This window comes from Typopeltis vanoorti, chromosome 20 (genome assembly GCF_054136105.1).
Source record: "Typopeltis vanoorti isolate ZY-2024b chromosome 20, IOZ_Tvanoo_1.0, whole genome shotgun sequence".
Taxonomy (NCBI): Eukaryota; Metazoa; Arthropoda; class Arachnida; order Uropygi; family Thelyphonidae; genus Typopeltis; species Typopeltis vanoorti.
Window position 1 is genome coordinate 101,852,495 of NC_143568.1, and position 21,410 is coordinate 101,873,904.

At 35.0% G+C, this 21,410-nt stretch overlaps 1 protein-coding gene across 2 annotated transcripts in view; it reads right to left on the reverse strand.

The window, feature by feature from the left end:
* The window catches only part of LOC150095725 (Na(+)/citrate cotransporter-like), a 44,030-nt gene extending 24,445 nt beyond the window's left edge, over positions 1-19,585 (reverse strand). For both annotated transcript variants that reach the window (XM_090410184.1, XM_090410183.1), the window contains exons 1-6: positions 19,475-19,585; positions 13,965-14,114; positions 12,729-12,844; positions 9,871-10,019; positions 9,399-9,483; positions 1,318-1,449 (exon numbers count right to left, since the gene is read on the reverse strand). In XM_090410184.1, coding sequence (XP_090266310.1) covers positions 1,318-1,449; positions 9,399-9,483; positions 9,871-10,019; positions 12,729-12,844; positions 13,965-14,114; positions 19,475-19,558 — 716 coding nt within the window. In that variant the 5' untranslated portion in view covers positions 19,559-19,585. The remainder of the gene's footprint in view (positions 1-1,317; positions 1,450-9,398; positions 9,484-9,870; positions 10,020-12,728; positions 12,845-13,964; positions 14,115-19,474) is intronic.
* Between the last annotated feature and the right edge of the window lie 1,825 nt (positions 19,586-21,410).

The following is a 21,410-nucleotide window of genomic DNA, read 5'->3' on the forward strand; positions in this document are numbered from 1 at the left end:
TAGATGAGATGAGAGATTTAGGAGTGATTGTAGACAAGGACCTAAAATTTCGGGGACACGTTACTAAAATTGTGAGGACAACACAGCGGATAATGGGAATGATGTGCAGGCTGACTTGAAGAAGTAAGGATGTTATAGTTCTCTTGTGTAAGGCTTTGATCAAGCCACATGTGGATTACTGTGCAGATTTGGTTTTCAAAAAGATTATGTATTGAAAAGGTTCAGAGACGATTGACTAAGGTGGTTTCTGATCTCTGGAATGTAAAGTATGAAGACAGATTGACAAAATGCAATTTGAACAAATTGGTGAATAGAAAGAGGGGGTGGAGAATGATTGAGACATATAAGCTGTTATATCAGGGAGATTTTGCGCAGAATGGGTGAAGATAGGAAGAGAACAAGAAGTCATCCGTGAAAGCTGTATAAGGAGAGTGTGGGTAATGCGGTGAGAAGCAGGTTTTTTTGCATGGAGAGTGGTGAGTGATTGGAATGCATTGTCCGAAAGTGTGGTGAGCGCAGAGACAGTGAATATATTTGAGGCGCGGTATGATAAACTGTGTGTATAACAGTGGACCTCCCACGATGAGTCTTTGACTCCATGGAGGTTTTTATAATAATAATATTTGTTTTCTCTTTTAAAAAAAATGTATATGATCTATTTTAGATGTTGATTTGAAGCAACGACACCCTTTTCTGATATATATATATATATATTCTGTATTACAGTGATATAGGAAATTTAACAGAAAGTCATCGTAACTTTTTTTTAATGTTCAATTTTAATTATTTCTACTTTTAATTCTTCAATTTGAATCACATTGTTTGGGGGCTTAAATTGGCCCTAATTTTTCGTCCCCCCCAGCTAGAGCCTTGTGCGCCTGTGCATAAGTATAAGTACGGCTCTGATTAGAATATATTTTGAATAATATACACCCCCCCCCCCCCCCCAAAAAAAAAGAAATTTTACTTATCTCAGTCATAAGTGTCTGGAAAGTATTTTTTTTTTTTCGGGAGAGAACTCGTTATTTTTGCTTCTTTTCTCAACAGCCTGAGAATATGCAAATTTCTAGATATATCTCACGGCACTTTTTTTTTCTTTTATACATTCCCTCCACAAATCGCGACGTGAATTTCACGCGCGAAATTAACATAAAGCGGCAAAATGTCAGTGTTAGTAACACAAACTTGTCAATGCATTCGAGTGAAATCCAATACAAAATTTCTACAACAGCCAACTTACTAGCAATAGAATACATCCAGCTGCAAAACTGGAATAAATTCAGCCTGAATAAATTTATAGAAAGAAAAGGAACTTACTTTTCTAGAAATCCCTTGATGACCAAGTTTGGACCAGTCCCCATAATAGTTCCTGTTCCTCCGCAGTTAGCAGAGTAAGCGATGCTCAGCAGAAGCGCCATCTTTAGGGAAGAATAGTTCACAGTGACAGGACTAATGTTGAGTGAAAAAAAAAAAGTTAAAATTGAAATAAAGAAAAATAACATGGACAACATATAAACATTTTAAACTTATTTTGCATCCAGTGCTATTTCCAAATTGTTATTTGCTCCATGTTTCGTCACTAGAGCAGGATTTGTATTTTCCGAATTGTTTAAAAGTAATTTATTACCCCGAATTATTAAATTTAATAATTAAATTATTAAGCAAGAAATTTTAGATATGACAGCATTGGAGTGCTCACAAATAATAGACTGATTTCCAGGAAAATTATTGATAGGAGATTAATAATATAAACTTAATATTGTCATAGTAACCTGTACATATCAGGAAATTGTTGATGGTAAATATAATTACGATTAATATTAAATTAATCGATTTTTTATTAAAATTAAACTTAGACCATTTTCCACCCACGATGTTAATGTATTGTAGTTTTATAACCTTCTCGAAAATTTTATATTAAAATTCAATATATGAATATATACTATTTATCTGTAATTTAAATCAAATTTATATAAAAAAATTCAAACTCTTTCACACTATTTCGTATTAAGAGACATGATCTTTGAAAGTTAATTATAATGGACTGCTATCAGTGTTTTAAGTTTAAGATTTCATCGATTTAACACATTCTTTCGAATTCTTGGACTGTTTCCAAAAACTCACAAATATCTAATAATAATAAACGCATCACTAATATTATATTATGGCAATTTTTACATTAATCACTGCATCAACGTGTATTTATTTTTATGTCAATCCTACCGAGGGAATACTGTCCGCCCTTGGCAATGAGCGAAGCACCATCTATTGGAAGTAATGAAAATTTCGCAAATGTATAATCAAGTAGTCAGAATAATTTGAGATTATAAATATATATATATATATAATTTTCGATGGAGTATTTTGTTTTTCATGGAAATTTTCGTTGTGAAATGTTTATTATTTTATAAGGCACATGACTAGACCTGGTAATTGTAACTTTCAAGAAGTTTATATTTTTGTTCTGTTTTAGAACTTTATAATGATTCCGTCAATACGCGAATCTACATACTTTGATATTTAGTGGAAGCAACTTTATAAAAATTGGTGTTTAAACAACTTGACGTAACTGTAGCTGAATAAGTTTACTCATGTTATTCATGCGATTTATTTCATAATAAACTACCAACGAATATGTAAATATGACCATATGGGAATCTTTTTAATAATAAGAGGCGCACGTGTAACTATGCGGAAGTGGCGTTTGCTCCCATTTTTTTTTTTTTTTTTTTGAAAGTTATCGGAAAAAATCATGGTTTTTAACAGCTAAAGAGTGTTATTGTCTAAAGTAAATTACAAACACCGGCCACTGAATTAGAAAATTTTTATTTAATACCCTGTTTCCGTATGGGCTTGCGACTGCCAGTACTGATTCTATTCAATTCCCTGAGTATAGTTCGTTGAGATATGGGTCGGGAACAACCTTAATTAAATGCTTCGATCAACTGCTGCATGTAGGAAAGTTTGTACGTATAAGCTTTCTCAGACGACGGCGATCTCCTTCCTGACACTGTCTTAGGACCACAGTTACGCCTCTTAGAAGCAATGTAGGTTATTTTTCCACTGATTAAACAACCGGGATATCTCACCATTTGAGAAACGAGTCAGCTCTGCTGTTTTGAACTCTGAAAGATTCTTTTATTTTTTCCCATTGTGATCAACACTGTTGACGATTACTGACCAGCATTCTTAAATAGTTGCCTAGAACACGTGGTGACGTACGTGACGCTGCGTAAATGACATTTACGTATAATTTCATAAACGTGTCTAATTCAATGGCCGGTATCTGTACATTCATAATGCAGTAGAATTTTTGGTCAAGAATATTACATTTTATTACGCATTGTTCATTAAGTATCCTAATGTCATTATAACTGGCGTTTAATTAAATAGTATTACAGTTCCATAGTATTTAGTGTCAAAATAGCTTAATTCATTATTAGAGTGGTATGAAAGGATATGTTATACCTCAGGTAAGGTATAACAGTCTATGCAAACGGTCGCTAAATAATTATATGTTGAATAAATAATTATATGTTATTTTAACAGAATGAAATAAGATTTAACAAAAATATTTTGTTAAATCTCATCACGAACACACACCAACAGTAAAAGTTTCGTATCTCACAGAAATAACGCGCGCAAGCATACAATTTATCTGTAGTGACACAGCTCAACCAGCAGTGTCGGATTCACTTGTTATGCAGTGACAAGTGTGAAAACGAATAACGGCGAGGTCTAGCCGCAACTGACCGAACGTGGTAATTCCGACACTGCGTTAGATCGCAGTGCATTTGTTTCGTAATCTAAAGCATTAATCGAACAATTCCAATTATTAACTATTCAATCAATGTCGAAACATAAGCTGTAACTTTAACATGTCATATTGCATTTATATAATGTTGTCAGCATTGTTATTCTGCGTATTATGTTTATCCACCTTCCGTGTTTATTAGTCGTATGCCTATGAACACTGAAAAATTTATTTCTCAGACCGCCAGCAGTATATCAAATATTCGGCATAAGACTCAATAAAACTTCCGGTAGATCTCTCTCTCTCTCTCTCTCTCTCTCACTAGCGTAACTTCCTTCAACAAAGTTTACATAAAAAACTGCGCTTTTAATGCCTTATTTGTTTCCCGCTCACAAGTCCGATTTTATTTAGGAACAGTGCAGTTGTAAAATAAAGATCAAGCAGCTCTATTGGCATCTAAATAAAACCCATTTATTTACAATAAATATAAAGTACATAAATTAAGTGACAGGGAGGTTACTTTCTCTACCTGTACTAGCATAAATTAGAACCCTTTTACTTCAACACTAAATAATCTCTTTAACTCAAAAACGTATTTACTCTCTGTTTACAAATTCAACTTATTAAACTTCTAGTATACTCGCAAAGAGGTTAGCTAACTCTCTGTTAAGTTATTTTTACAAATCTCATATCAACTTTTAACACGCCAAATGACTCTCTTATGGACACTTATTACTATTAAACTAATTCTTAACAGTCCGTATCTCCTAGATTATAAGAGAAAGTATACAAAAGGATGTAACTTACAGAGGCTCTGTATCGCACATTCAGTCAAATTTTGTTTTACTCAAGTCTGTATGGCTTTTCTTTCATCTCGAGTTTTACGCTTCCTTCAGGAGTATCTTGCTACAGTGGTATCACTTCGGGACATTAGCGGGCTTTTTGACTGCAATCTGCGGTACTCGAATAGTTCATATACAAGAGGTTTCAGCATACGGGGAAATTCTCCTCTGGATCCTTACTTCGGGAACTTCTGCTTCTAATTGCCGCCACTTCTGCTACTAATCGCCGATGACTGCAACTGCCGACCGCCGATGACTGATCTGGCTCTCTTTGGTATACCAGTGCTTCGCGTTTTGCTCTCTCAGCACCTGGATCTCGGCTCTCCTCTTTTGTAACTGGGGTCTTGCCTCGCCTCTTTTCTCTGCCGCCACTGCTCTGGTTCGGACTTCTGATGACTCTCTGCTGACGACTGGAAGCCCCCCTCTGCTCGGCTCAGTCCCCTTTTATTTTGCGATCTCGGGTACTTGCACTAAGGGTTGTAACCCCCGAAGAATTCGGCATGACTTTTATTTTCTTTTAAGTCAACCCGTTCTTTGTTCTCTCCGTGCACTCTTTTGATCGTAAGTTGCCGGCCAGCGGAAAGTTGTTTGAACCTTTTAGACTGACTTTGGAGGTGTTTATGCGCAGAGTTTGTAAGCACTTTCTCATACACAAAAGTCGTAAACAACCTTTCTTATGCCCTCATTATTGTAAATAACCAAAGGGTTATTTACAATAATATCTAGCACAAAATATACAGAGACACAAAGTTATTTACAGTTCTCATGGGACTTGACCTATGTAAAAATCGATGTAAAGTGCTTTGGTATTTTTAAGCTACATCGAGTTTTTACAATACCTTACCTCAGTATTGACAAATTCCATGATGCGAGTTTTTTTTTTTACTTATTTAGTATCATCGTGTCTTTTTTTTAGAAGAATCTTGCACCATTATGACCGAGTTTGATATTTAATAATAAACTCAGAGGAATTAAGAATAGACTAATATCATTTAAATTAAGGGGATATTAAATCCCACATTGTTTTATATCCCTTTATTAATATCCCCTTAATTTAAATAATGTTTATATCGCCGAAATGAAGCCTATTGGCTCTTTATATTTAAGTAGCTAATATCAGTTATACAGATCCACTGGAAGTGGCTTTTAACCCTGATTGGAAAATTAAGAAAGATGGTGTTACATAAGGAAGCCACAACGTTGGAATTTAAGAAAGCTGATTTTGAGGATATGATAACAAACATCGAAAAGATAAATTTGCAGTCAGAATTTACCTGAAGGAATTACAAATAATGAACAGGACGCATTTGTTTTCTTAATAAATTAAGAAATGTTTAAACTTATTCCGAAAAGTAAATTTGATCACAATACTGAAGTTGTCTAGATGAGTAGTTAGTTTTCTTTTCTTTTTAAAGAAATACATCCTATTGGACAAAAAAAACTTTAGAAATGTAATTGAAATCTGAAATACCAGCTGATAATTATAATTGAAATTGAAAATCAACTCCAAACATGAACAATAAGTTTATAATTAGAAAAATCATTAAGCATTATAAAACTAAATTTGACTTATAGCTATCAGTTCGGAGCATCTTATAGATGTGCTCAAGAGTAAAGTAAAGTCAACCAAAAGAAGCTCTGTGGGTGTAACGTTGGAAAATTCTCTGCGATACCCGAGGAATTGAACAACTACTTCGCCAGTGTTTGTCGAACAAGGTCAGGTCAAACGAGCTGAAAAGTCAGTTGTGTAATACAGAAGGAGGAGGTTGCTGATTTATTTTAAAACATCTGGCAACTGATAGGCTGGAGGTAGGGATGACATATCGAGGTTAATTAAGCCACTTAATTATTTTAAATAAATTCCTAAAATCGGGAATCTTAAGGGTCATACCAGTTTGTATGGGAGGATCACCATATAAAATGGAAAATCGTAGCCTGAGTAGTCTTATAATTGTTGTAGACCAGGGGCCAATATTCCGGGTGTGCGGTGCTCATCCACGAAATATCAGTATCACCCATATTATATTTTTGTATTTGTTCCCGTTAAAGACTCCCCCAATTGTTTGCAGACTTCGCGCGATTCCTAAAATTGAACACAATATACTAATGCTTCGTCCTTTTCACGAGGGTAATAAAGCATTAGTACTTCATGAAGAAGGCGCTTTTCACCGTGTAAACATTGCGTCACATTCCCGTTAACAGCCTTTCGAACATGCCATTCGAAGAGATATAAAGAAGGCGCAGCGGGTCAAATTCTTAGCTTTGTAATATTTTTAAACCGCTGAGAAGGCGCGTCCGGGTGAGCTAAAATTTTGAGCTCACTCAGCACCTAGCGTCTGTGATTGGTTATTGTGTCAACCAATCCAATTGAACGTTGTCACTTGTTATGAGTTGAGCGCTTTGGGTAATCGACGGCTGTATTACAAACAGTTGTTACGCATGTTTTCTAGAACTGAAAATTTGAAAGTAGATGTTAGGAGAAAAATGCTAATTATTTTTTCTTTTGCTTGTGCGGTATAGCATCTGATGAGGTTGCAAAGTTTTTTAATGGTATATAGAGACATTTTTATTCTAGTTTATAAATGATGGTTCACATATTTTCATCTTTGAATATTTCAAATATACCAACTAAATATAGCATTCTCCTTCATTGTCGTTTTCTAATAAATCTTAAAACAAACAGATTTTTTTCCCCCACTCTACGCAGAAGTATTCAAAGGTATCCTGCAATTCATTGCATTGGACCAATTAAGATGAGCGCTGATGCGCAATGGCCTCCCGAAACTTTCCTACATCGATTTTTATTTATTTATTCGTATGGAGTTCTCCCCCGTATCTATTGGGACGAGTTGAGTCCCCTCATGGGGGGGGGGGTAAGTATTTATGGCTGTAGATCCGTGTGTGTTCACGGGGTCGGTTTGCTTGCTTTCGGGATGAAAAACCCCAGATAAACTGGGGGGGGGGAAAAACCTTGCTGTCCACGCCAAGACCGACTAACTTGGCTATGCCTGAGGAAGATCCTTAAGCTCCTCATGTCGGCGATGGGAATCGAACCTAGGACACTCCCTCCCCACGCATATGGTTGTGAAGCGCAAAGCCACTAGGCTTACCGCGAGGACCATACATCGATAAAATGCAATCACACGATCATGGGCGTCCGCAAGGGGAGGAGGAACGGGATACTTCCCCCCCCCCAGGGGATCGATTAAAAAATTCCACAAATTATAATCGTAAAATTGATTGCGATATGAAATCTTACACCCTCGACGCTGGGAACGCTTTGTCTGTCTTAAAATTTTATTATGGGCTGGCCCTGTAGCCATAGAACACGTGTTCCTGTTTTTGGTTCATCTTTTTCTGATTTGTGAACAGTGACCGGTTACAGGCGTAGGTTTCTGTGATTTCGCAGTTCATAAGAAAGATTCCGCTAATTGGACCACATGTTTATTAAGGTAAATAACAATAAGTCGTTTGACTTACATCGTCAAACCACTTACAAAACTTGTCGGGTTTATTATTATTATTTTATATTGTTATTTACCTTAATAAACATGTCGTCCAATTACCGGAATCTTTCTCATGAAGTGACCGGTTAGTTTGCCCTCTGTGTCTAGTGAGTTACTGATGAAGTGTGAATTGTAAATTTATATTGAAACAAATTTAAACAGAAAAAATACATTTTTAAAAGGTAAGTGTGTGTAATTTAATATTATTTTACTCGTTAGTTTTATGATTTTTTTACTTTTAAACTGAAATAATTTAATTTAGGAATAATTAATTAGTTGATTTTTAATAAAATATGCCCGTTAATTTTTTTTAATATATGAAATTGTGCTAAAAACTATTAATTCTGAATACCTCCCCCCCCCGAAGAATTAAAGATCATTAAAATCGATGCAAAATGAAAATAATGTATTTATGGTTTACATCGATAAATAATTACATAAAAAAAAAACTAAAAGACGTTTATTGATGTAATTATTTAATTAAATCAATAATTATAAAAATTTATTGATGTAATTATTTGTCTCCAAACTCCCCCCCACCCGGAAACTTTTCTGCGGACGCACGCAGGTCAAATTGAAGCGAAATTTGTAGCGCGGGTTGCATAACCCGCATGACAGCATACCCAACCGAAATAAGCACGCGACGCCACTGTTGTAGACAAAGTAATGAAGAAATCTAATTAAGTTTCGTATCCAGAATATCCTGGATAATCTTTAATTTTATTTATTTATTTATTTTTTTATGAAGAAGACTCCGAAAAAAATATGCGTATACTATGACTTATGTAGATTTTAGCAAAGCTTTTTAACCGTCTGTGAAGCCACGTACTCATTAAAATATGCCAAATGAATATCGAAGATTATTTATTAAGATAGATAAGGAACTGGTTGACAGGTAGAAACTAGGTAGAGTTCACCGGAGATATTTCTTGGTATCAAGTGGTTTGAACTAAAGTCCGAGACTGTCACATTCCAGACATTCTGTGTGAGGCAAAACGTGTGGGAATCTTGAACCTTACAGTGAAGGTTCAACTCCATAGGTATAACTCCATCCACTAATATTAGAAGCTAAAGCTAGCTTATTTAGGTTAAGTTACTGATAGCTAAAGATTGCACAGCTCTCCGGATTAAGTATAAAAAGCCTGTAAGGCTTCGTTTAGAAAAACGTAAGCTATTAAAATAAAGGATATTACATCCACCCATTAAATGAAGCCTCTTAGGGTTTTTTTTTTTTTTTTTACTAATTTATGTACACACTTACCAAGAGTTCACTTATGAACTAATTATCATACCTACCTATGATCTTCATTATCATTTAAAGATTTTTCTGCATCGTTGCAATCTCCATTGGCACCTTTTTCTACGAGTTTATGCATTGGAACTAGAAAAAAAAATTTATATATTAATATAAATATAAAAAAATATATTATAAAAATATATATTTTTTGACAAACTTTCATTGCTCTAACGAAACAACTTAGGAACTGATTTCAATGAATATTTGGCACATGCTTTCGACGGATATGATGTAATACGTCCATGAAATCTACAAGTAAATAACTATTAACAAAATAGGGAAGCTATATTTGATTGTGTGCTTTGTCGTGGTGGGAGAAAGGGCCATCACGTGGTGAAAAGTCGACTAATCAAGGACGTTTTTTTAGCTTTCTATAAGACACTGTTTATAACAAATTCCTTACGTCAGGCGTGCATTTTATTCATAATCATAACTTCATCCATTATCTAGAAAAATATTAGACTAACATACTAGAATTTTCTTGATCGGAGAGGTCCGTGTCGCTCTTGCTTATCTCCTTTAGCACAGCCTCCACAATAGGAACCATCATGGCAGTGGAAGCAGTGTTGCTGATCCACATAGACAAGAACATCGTCGTCATCATAAAACCAAGCATTAACCTGTGGAGACATATATAAACCATTATATATATATATTATTCTATATATATATAATTTTTTAACTTGGGGATACTGTATATTAGGGTTACCAAGTAATTTTATAAGCTTGGTTATTTAACTCCTAATCCCAAGTAAGCAAACAGTTAAGTTTGCGCCTGAAACGTAGTTCAAGTCTAAAGATAGTGCAACACCAGGGCAACTCATTGTAAAGGTGGGTAAAGCTCTGATCACTATTCTTAGTATTTCCCATAATGTAAAGCACATCTCACTAGAAGATGTATACTGCAATGCATTATGGGTGGGGTCACTACCCAGACCGGTTTCAAGCTTTTATTCACTGAGGAGACCTCATAAAAAGGTTGAAACCGGCCTGGGTAGTTGAAACCCCACCCATAATGCATTGCAGTATACATCTTCTAGTGAGATGTGCTTTACATTATGGGAAATACTAAGAATAGTGATCAGAGCTTTACCCACCTTTACAATGAGTTGCCCTGGTGTTGTACCATCTTTAGACTTGAACTACGTTTCAGGCGCAAACTTAACTGTTTGCTTACTTGGGATTAGGAGTTAAATAACCAAGCTTATAACATGACTTGGTAACCCTAATATTATATATATATATAATGTATTATATTTATGTATAAATATAAATCATCATATTTATAAGAAAAGAGAGGTTATAACTTCAATCAAAGCACTTTTTTAATGCAAAATATAAATAAAATATGTGTGTACTTTAGAGCTTGCTATATAGATGCGTAATTCGAGGCTGAGCTTTGATGTTACCAAATTCATAAGAGATACAGTACTTGTCAAGATCTTAGTTTCTTCTGGATATCCCTGTTCCACTCATTGAGCAGAAAGACTATGAAAGATCCCCCCCCCCCTAGATTTTATTGCATCTGTTACGAGATGTCGCTGGTGTTCATTGCAACTTTTGTTGGGAACAGTAGCGAAGCAGTCTGTATCGATCACAACATCGTGTTTTGTTTTTCTTTTTTTTTTTTTTTTTTTCTTGTATAATAAGAGAGAACAAACTAAATTCTTGTCGTATAATGGGTAGAGAAAAAAATTCCATTTCAGTAAACCAGAACAGTAACAGAACTTCATGTAAGTAATAATATCAAAATCCCCCCCCCCCCCCGCATACAATATGTCAAATTTGGAGAAAGACTTAAGTTTTATGGAGATTCTATGATATGGAAATTATCATTTATGATAGGATTCTTGACTGAAGAAATACACAAAGGATTCTAAATGCTGTCAGAAAAAAAAAATAAATAAATAAGAGAGAGAGAGAGAGTTTATTTATCACAAGGAAGGATCAACGGTGCAATTGGTGATTCGTTAAATCCATATACCGAAAAGAGCGGAGTGTTTGTTAGCATGGAGCATGTGGTATCGCAGTAGAGAAATTAGTAATGTTATTACATATTTTATTTACTAGTAAAGAAAAAAAAAGTAGGCGATTTAAGCATAGTCCAGTATTGATATTTTAATCCAATTCGAGACAGCTTGCTTCTTCAAGTAGTACACGAACCTGATAGACGGGCACGAGTCGTGAACTCAGTAATGATGTCCCTGGAATTAAGTATTGAACTGCTATGTGGGCCAGTGGCTTTTTAACCTCGTTAGGAAAACAAATTAAGAGAAGAGATGGCAATATGAAATATGATGGTAATATAAAGGGGTTGGTAAAGTAATATAAAACTACTTTGGAATTTTAAGTAAGCTGTTTTTTAAGGAGCGAGATGGCGATCTAATTAAATTTAAGGACATTTCTCGTAATGTTTATATTCCAGGATGTAAATCCCTAAACAAGAAATTAGAGAAGTAAATGTCTTAAAAATACCATAGACAACAGAAATTATTATTAGCCATCAATTATTGACTATAAAGTTAAGGGCATGGTTAACTAAGAAAGCAAATATTAACCCTAAATATGTGAAAAGGAGTAAAGCAAATAAGTGTCTTGCATTTAATAAAACTGGGTAAATGACGGTTAATACGACGCGGCTAGATAAGCCTCTTAAAACTATTTTTAATAAGGGATTAAGATTAAAAATTGCTCCTTCTGGCTAGACATTTGCAAAAATCATATAAATTCTTTAAGGGAGGATCGCAATACAAATGGAGAATTATACATCACTTAGTCTTAGGAATCACTTAAGAAGCTCATCACGCAAAAATAGGCAGAAATAGAAAATAGGCAGGCGAGGTGACAGCTCTTTCCTTCACTGCTACTCGAGCAAGTCGTATTTGCTTTTGTTACTAACTCGGGCGTTTGTTTTGCACTTCCTGTTGCAACTGCAACGGAAGTGCATAAAATTACATATAGTTTCTTTATACCACTTTTTTAAAATAGAATGCATGAAACGTGACAAACTCTTACGAAATAGAGAACAAATGCATTTCGCTCTCCTTTAATGTTCCGAAGCAAACCATTAAGGTATCTTGCTGACATCTTCCTGTATACCTCCTGTAATTATAGTTTTCCGTGAAGCACTTTTTCCTTGTTTTCCAAGTATATTGCACCAGTTGCCATCGCAGTGTACAAGAACAGGACATGATTGTTTAACATTACAGCCTCCTCCTCCCAACCTTACACGTGACATTCAGAAAGATACGCACTAACATTTTACTTATACAGTAAATCTCGATTTTTCTTTCACTGAATAAAGCATCTGTTCTTAGAATGCGCCTTACCTTTTGATGTCACTCCCAACGACAAGTAATACTTTCAGAGCAATCCTCTTGTGTAAGTTGCTATTCTCCACTGCCACCGCCACCATCAAACTACCTAAGAACATCATTGAGCCCTCCTGAAAATAATAATAAAATCTAATTATTATAAATAATATTTAAGGAGGTGAACAAACTTTTTGCACTGAAAACTATCAGAGGAATCTTGTGCCCAGATCTAAGATTTAGATAAACTTTTTTTCCCTAGCTTTTTTCATCATCCAGTTAATCGATCTATAGCACAAGACTACTAAGATCCCCTCCCAGGATATTGGAAAAATCGAATTATATTTTAGACGGTAATGCCAGTTAGGCTTTAGGATCACAAGATGGAGGAAGTTGTCATTGTCTCGAAGTCTTCAAAATCATTGGCAGCCTCGAGCTCAATTAACAATGACTAAGGGTGACCGGGCACTCACTAATTTCCTAAAGTTTGGACTGAGTCCTCCCACTTCTTTTGGAAAAATGAAAGAAGTTATTGAATTTATTTTATTTCTGTATTTGTATTAAAAATTAAATTTCTGCTAAGAGAGGATAGTTGCACCGATCTAACTTTGCAGTTATAATCTAATTTTATGGCGTGATAAATTACCTCAAATATAATAAACTTACTATTTGAATATCTTTTAATTACTGTTAATTCTTCGATTTACAAAAATGAAAAAAAAAAACTAGGCCTCAATGATAAACTACTGGAGAAATTTTTTTAAGCCATTCTTCGACCTGTTCCCCAATTAGTCGATCTCTGGCACGGGCAATCAGTTTTTCGCCCCGTAAACTCAAGAAAATCGACCATAGAACCCACATTATTTCAGATAGTAACATATCCTGTTAGGATTAGGTACCAAGAGATGGCAGCACTTGTTTTCCCGTCTCTCCATCAGTTGCCGCTTATATATTTTTTTAAATTTTATGTACAAAGAAGTAATTAGAATGTGAAATTCGTGGTATTGTGCAAGACATTCACTCAATGGCCTCTTTTTTGTGTGAAGTGCACACCACTTGTTTCGAGGGTCTGTACGGTTTCTGTTGAAGCTGGCAAATACATCATAAAATTAATTAATAAGTGAAATTCTTTAACTTTCACTTATTGGTTATCCTTTGAAACTATCAAATGGATTCAGTGTAACTAAAAAATCTTGAAAATTTCCATTAGTCTTTAGTAGAAGGTATTTTCAACAAGCCAACCAGAATACTTACTCTCATGTAGTTTTGACATGTCTCGATGGAGCTCATAATGCCGAATAACGGCAAGAAAGTGACTGGAAGGAGAGCAGTTATACCCATCGGAACAGCCCCGATCATCCAATAGACACCCATTAGAATAATAAGAAAAGCACATTTTCCTTCCTGGGAAAAATAGCAACATAAGAAAACGTTATTAGAAATAAAGCACTAAAATTTATTATTATAAAAAACACTTTAGTGATCTTGAAAAAAAAAGAAAGACGAATTTCTACTAATTTTGTTAACGGACATGCGCAGAAGCACATTGTTACGCATTTCCGTTCTGTTTTTGTGCCTGGTTTGAAAAGCGAATGTTAGAAACACTGTGATAAGTACACAAGTGAAATTCGACGAACATGTTGTGCAATACAGAAGATATCTTTTGCTGCGTCGTGTTGTTTATAAGAAGTAGAGATTATTATGAAACATTGTCTCGTCATTTAAAAAATAAAAGAAGGATAAAAGAGTAAATAAACAGATCGAATTTAAGATTATACACGGCAGAATTAAAAAAAAATAAACTGTTATTATTTGACCATATCCTAATTTTTTAAAAAAATCCTTCAAGTCCCGTCCAGAACGAAAATAATCTTTATGAGAGTTTTTCCACCGAAAGTGAGTTATCCAGTCTCAGGTGTGTGTGTGTGTGTGTGTGTGTGTGTGTGTGTGTGTGGTGTGTTGGGAGTGGGGGGAGAATTCCTTTCCGTGAAAATTCGGGTTTGTCATCTTTCATAGCCTTAGTCGGTTTAGTTGTTATTTCGAAACAACCGACTCACTCATTGCCCTCGTAATAACCATGATGCTGCCAGAAACTGCAGTAATGGTATTGATTACACGATGTGAATGTAATCTACATCCTTTTTCATATCCCCCCCCCCCCGTTTCGGGATACAATACATAGTAACCGACTCCATCCACACTTATCCAAATGTGGATGGAGTCAGAAAAACACACCGTCATTCTCTTTGATTGATAGGGCTGTCCGGGTAGCAGCAACAATACACGATATTTCTTTCTCAATAGTAACATAAAACGAACTTTTATCATTACCTTTGTCGAAGTATTAACTGACACATCAGTAAGAATCTAAGCAAAGTGTCACGTTCCAAAAAAAAAAAAAAAATTAAACCATTTATAATTTCAAGGTTTGTTAAATATTAAGTAGCAATTTTAAAGCTCAATTGTGTGAATAATAATATTCAGACAACTTATTCCAATCATATGAACAAATAAGAACGTCGAGAATTTGGATCAGGGCTTGGTATTGGTTAGCCATCAATCTCTCTAAGCCTTGTACTTTGGCACTAAGCATTGTTCTTGTATTTATGAGGATCAGGCCGATATCATGGCGCCTTTTCCAAACTTCGTGGCTATAATAGCTTTCAACAGGTACATTGTCTTGGCATCCTCTAAAATGTAACCTTCTTGGGCACGATGAAGATCATATGAATTTTCTTTTCCATAGCCCATTTATGCGGGACTATTAATCTTACCTTTGATTTTGTTTAACTTATCTACAGCCTAAAATTTTTAAATAATGTTGAAAACTAAATTATCCACATCAAACTAACTTTACCCTGCAGGATAAAAAGTACCTTTCTCATGACAATCAAGTACAATTCATGTTATTGCCAACTGATTCAATAGTATAGTAATTTGGCTCATACGAAATTGAAATTTGTAGATGATATCTTAGTCTGTTCTGTTCCTTATAAACATTTCTTATAAATTTGATGTGCATCACTTCTCTCGTATTAATGTCTCGAATACCGCAAACTCATAATAACACCGTTGTTTATATATATTCTACAACCATTCTTCTGTAGATAATAAAATAGTTCTGTGCAACCAAGATGTGGTGTGGTGAGGTGCTTTCCCCTGCCAACATATTACATTTGTATGTCAGACATACAAAAATATTTTGGTGGAAATTTGAAGAAAAGAGCAAAGCTAATAATAATGGCAAATGCCTGTTGGATTTCTGCTCAGGACATGGACTGGTTATTACTAACACCATGTTCCAACATAAAAATGCGCACAAATTCACATGGAGAGAAGAGGCTAGAAATAACAAAAGTCTCATTGACTATGTTATTGTTGATAGTGATGTTTTTCCCACTGGTGCAGGATACCAGAGTGTACAGAGGATTTGAAATTGGAAGTGATCACTATTTAGTCTTGAGAAGGATAAAATTGAATTTCATATTGAAAAGAATAACATGTAAGAAAGTTTTAAAGAATTAAAGTTGAGCAGCTCTCAGATGCGAACTGTAGACTAAAATACACAAAGCTTATTGAAGAAAAAATGAAAGAGTTTGAGAACAGGAACCAAACCTTGGAGATTCAGTGGCAAGCCTTGAAAAAAATCCTGATTGATTCAGCCAGAGAGGCATGTGGTGAGGTTGCGTGCAAGGATAAAAAAATCAGAACTCCCTGGTGGACACAGGAAGTTAAAGAGGCAGTGAAGGAAAAGAAGAAAGCATATCAAAAGTTCCTGTCAAATAAGTCAGCTTGTGCTCTTAGGGAATACAAAGACAAATGTAAGAAAGCTAAACACTGTATAAAACTAGCTAAACAAAAGTCATGGGAGGTTATTTATTATATTTATTTTCTATGTCAAGAACATAGAAAATAAATATCTTATTTATTTTCTATGTTCTATGTTATAGCTTGATATTTATATGTTATAGCTTGATATTTATTTTCTATGCCCAGAACATAGAAAATAAATATCAAGAAGGTGGTAAGATATTCTGGAGGTTATTGAAGAAGCTTAGAAATGGGGGAAAGAGTGCTGTAAAGGAGTTAGAGACGATAAACGTGATATGAAAACGAGAGAAAAAGATATCCTTGAAGTATGGAGTAATTATTTCGAAAAATTGCTACATGAAACAAGCAGTGATAGCACAGTGGTAAAAAATACTCAACAGGCATACAGTCAGGAATACATATCCATACTTGAAGTAGAAAAAGCCATCAAAGGGTTGAAATGTGGAAAGGCAGCAGGAGTAGATGATATTCGACCAGAAATGCTGAAGTATGGTGGTATAAGAGTCTTACAGTGGCTGCACTGCATAGTTCAGAAAGCCTGGACAGAGGGACGAATTCCCAATGATTGGAGTAGAGCTCTAACAGTACCGATATATAAAAAAGGGAAATAAAACTGAATGTGAGAATTACAGAGGTATTTCCCTACTGAGTGTTCCTGGCAAGATCTATGCAAGCATACTTGAGAAACTGTTGAGAAGAAATGTGGAAGAAAAGCTTGGTGAAGAACAAGCTGGATTCAGGCCAAATAGAGGCTGTCAGGATCAGATCTTCACTTTACGACAAATAGTCGAGAAAGCATGGGAATACAACAAAGATCTGTATTTAAGTTTTGTCGATTTGGAAATATCATATGACAAGGTGCCAAGAGAGAAGCTATTCAATACGCTACAGCTATATGGTGTCAATTGGGCATTATATCAAGCAATACTTAGTCTTTATTTGAGTTGTAAGTCAGCAGTTGGAATTAAAGGAAGTACAGGAAGATGGTTTAATGTTAAATCTGGTGTGAGCCAAGGATGTACATTATCCCCTCTGTTATTCGTTATCTATATGGATCACATTATGAAGGAAAGTGGTATTAAACATGATATCAGAATTGGAGATGTTAATATTAGCTCTTTGCTTTATGCGGACAATGTTATACTTCTAAATAAATCCGCTACAAGTCTGCAAGATCCTCTGACTAAATTGAATAACTGTTGTAATAGATATGGTATGAAGGTCAGCAATAAAAACACAAAGACAAAGAAAATAGGCAGAATAATTGAAAATGTCAACTATGTTGTGAATGGAGAACCTGTGGAACAAGTGAAACATTTCAGCTACTTAGGCACGATTTTTAGTGAAGATGGTAAATTAAATATGGAAATAGAGAACAGAATCAGCAAAGCTGGTGTGGTGGGAAGTCAATTGAATAAATTTATATGGAATAAGAGAGAAATTAGTCGGAACACTAAATTAACTGTGTACAAGACAGTGTTCAAACCAGTTTTAACTTATGGATCTGAGAGCTGGGTCAGAAGTAAAACACTTGACCAAAGACTAGAGACCGCAGATATGATAGTCCTGAGAAAGATTATAGGCGTGAACAGATGGCATCAACGGCAATATCATATTAAAAACGAGGATATTAGGAAAGAACTTGATATTGTCAACATCCAGGAATGCGTTAGCAGAGCTAATCTCAGGTGATTTGCCTTATTACAAATTGTCTTAGACGATTGAAATATAAGATCTGATAATGTTGGAGTCTTGACAAGTAACAGACTGATTTGGAGGAAAATTGTAGATAGGAAGTTAGTAATGATGTAAATTCTTCATGTAGTACTATCATATCCTGTACACCCCTTGAGGGTACATGTCAGGAATTCGACGATGATGACATATTACATCGTCAACAATGAAATAGGCGAGCCTTCTATAATCCAGTGGAAAGTTGCTCATCACCACTTCTAAACATTATGAGTTTGAATCCGACTAACCTTATAGATATGCGGACTACCTCCCAAGAGCTATAAACGTAGTAAAAAGTGAATGAGGGGAAACACAAATTTTTCATTCTTTTGGACTGAAAAAAAAAAGTAATATTATCCACTTCCATTTAAAACTGATCTGTTGCTTACATGGCACAAATTAACTGTTTTTTTAATGGGTGAAAAGTATTTTTTACAGCACTAGTCCTTATGTTACAACAGTAGAATAATTTATCAGTCAATGCTTGTTTTCAACATTCTGTATTTCGGCTAAGCCATTTATTTCAATTTTGTCAATCTCGAGCAGAGGTGAATGTCGTTTGTTTTCCATTTTAAATTCTTTAAGCTGTTTTTAGTAATTTTATTTTACTTTAGTCATTTTAATTTCGTCAATTTTAATTTTAATCAATACTCAAGTTTTTCGATTATCGGCAGATTTTTTCAAACCAATTTATCCATGAAAACGAAATTATTGCGAGGTAAAATATTTTCGAACATATTAAGTAAACCTTTAGAAATATACTCAAAGCAAACAGAATATTAATGTGCTTAGAATTCCAGAAAAAAAGTACTGGTCATTGTAAATTTAATCTAGCAATTCTAATTCTTTTCCCATGCGTACTAACCTTTGAGACGAAGTTAACGAAAATGAAAGATCGTTGTAAAAATATAGATGGTTTACGAGTTCGGTGATAAACATACTGAAGTGCTTTTTAATCTTAATTATTTAACTGTGAGGACACGCAGTAATTATATTCAAATTTGAAATCTGCGAATAATTTAGCAGACAATCAGATATTCTGTGAGAGTGTTATTAACAACAAATGTCTTTGAACGACGAGGATGTTGTGCAATCTGCTACTTTAGATTTCAATACATTAAACATTTTGACGTATTTAATTGGGTAAAAAACTGCAACTATTAAGACTACAGATTACATACAAAGAAACGGTCACTTACCTGTCCGGGTATCAAAATTAGTGGAGACAACACAAAGGGAAGTAGAGTACAGAAAACTAATCGAACAATCCTAAGACGACCCATTCTGACGCTGCGTTGACTTAGGTAAGAAGCGTCTTACTTTTCAATGATAAGAGTGAACTTCCCGCCACCAAAGATATCGCGTCTCTTAATCTTTGTTCCTCTCTACGTCTTTAGGTTAAGGATCAACCAGCGTGAGAAGGGCAAGCTAAAGTAGAGGTCACAAACCCCTTCATACAAGACATCCGTCATCGAAATATCCGGATAGTAAGGTCAGTGAACATTTCTTGGTATCAGCCGAGTTATCACTTCCCCTAATATTACATCGTGTAGAATAACCCTAAGGTGGTTTGTAGGAAAGCCTCTGTCTTCAAGAAAGTCCCATTTTCTCATTCAATTCCCCCCCCCCCTTCTCAAGAAGGCGCATCTTCATCTTTATCATCTTCGTCTTTTGGGTAATGGATAGAAAGTACCTCAAACTGTATCCATACTTTATGTCTTATGGATTCTACTGCTTGAACCCTATGCCAGTCACCTAGCAGCTGTTTCTTTAATGTCTCACCGCCTTTGTCTTGACCGAAAATAACTGAAGTTGCTATATTTAGCTTCTGTCATTCTAAATGTGTCTTTTGTAGGCTATGAAATGTCTAACGTTAAAGGCACCTCGCATTTAACATCACCTTCGCTTCGCCGCTCGTAATCAATTACATAAATCCAGACCCTTCACTTGATTACTGAAAACTGCTAAATTCTAACAAACAAACAAATAATAATAATAATAATAATAATAATAATAATAATAATAATAATAATAATAATAATAATAATAATAATAATAATAATAATAATAATAAATAGAGTAATAAATATGTATTGTCGCCGTTGCAATCCTCTTGGGAGAGATTAACTTATTAACAAAACATTTAAGCAAAATAATTTTGATGCATGTTTGAATCAGTGTCAGAAATGTCAAGCCTCTGAAAGAACTTCTTGAAGCTCAGGAAGTGAGGACTCAAGCGCACGTGTCCGTACTAATCAACAACTGAAGTTTTCCAGTACACTAGAAAACTTCGGCTAATACCTAATATCTAAGAATGAAATGTATACTAACATCTAAATTCTAACTTAGAATACGTCAAATATAATAGTTTTATCCCTCCCGGAAACTCTGGTTTTTCATCCCGCATACAAGCAAATCGACTAAGAGAACACACGCAATTTACAGACAAAAATAATATTAGTGGTGGGGCAGTAGATAGCGTTGTGTGTGTGTGTGTTTATGGCGATAGTGTCGTTGTGAGTAGTTGGAGAATTAATTAGTGCAGACGGCCAGTTCTGTAATGGAGTGGAGTGCCTCTCCACGATGAGTCCCTGTACGCAGGGTTCCGTGGGTTTGCGCCACCTGGTTGCAAAATTTTTGTGCCCCCTCCCTTCCATTAAAAATTAAAAAATCCTGAAGTACAATTATACGTTACGAATCATTTTATTATACTGCACATCAAGAGAAATGTATATGAATGTATTTCGCTGATAAGTTGATAGTCAAACTAGAGCGGATGGGGTTGGATATTGGATTGGAGACTGGCTATCTGATAGGTCCATTATACTATACCATTATAGGTTCATACTGTTTTAGGGCCATTGCTGTTTAACTTGTATATTAATGATATTGGTGAAGATTTGGATGGAGATATTCAGTTGTTTGCAGATGATGCAAAGTTGGGTATGTCAGTTCAATGTTGCAAAATGAAAGATTTTAAAATTTGGAAAACAAAGATGGGATGCAGAATTTATGCTTGGTGAGGATATATTGTCGGAGGTGGAGGAAATAAGACATCTGGGGGGGGGGATAGTGGATAAGGATCTGAAATTTAGGGGACACATAGCCAAAATTGTGAAGACAACACAAAGGCTT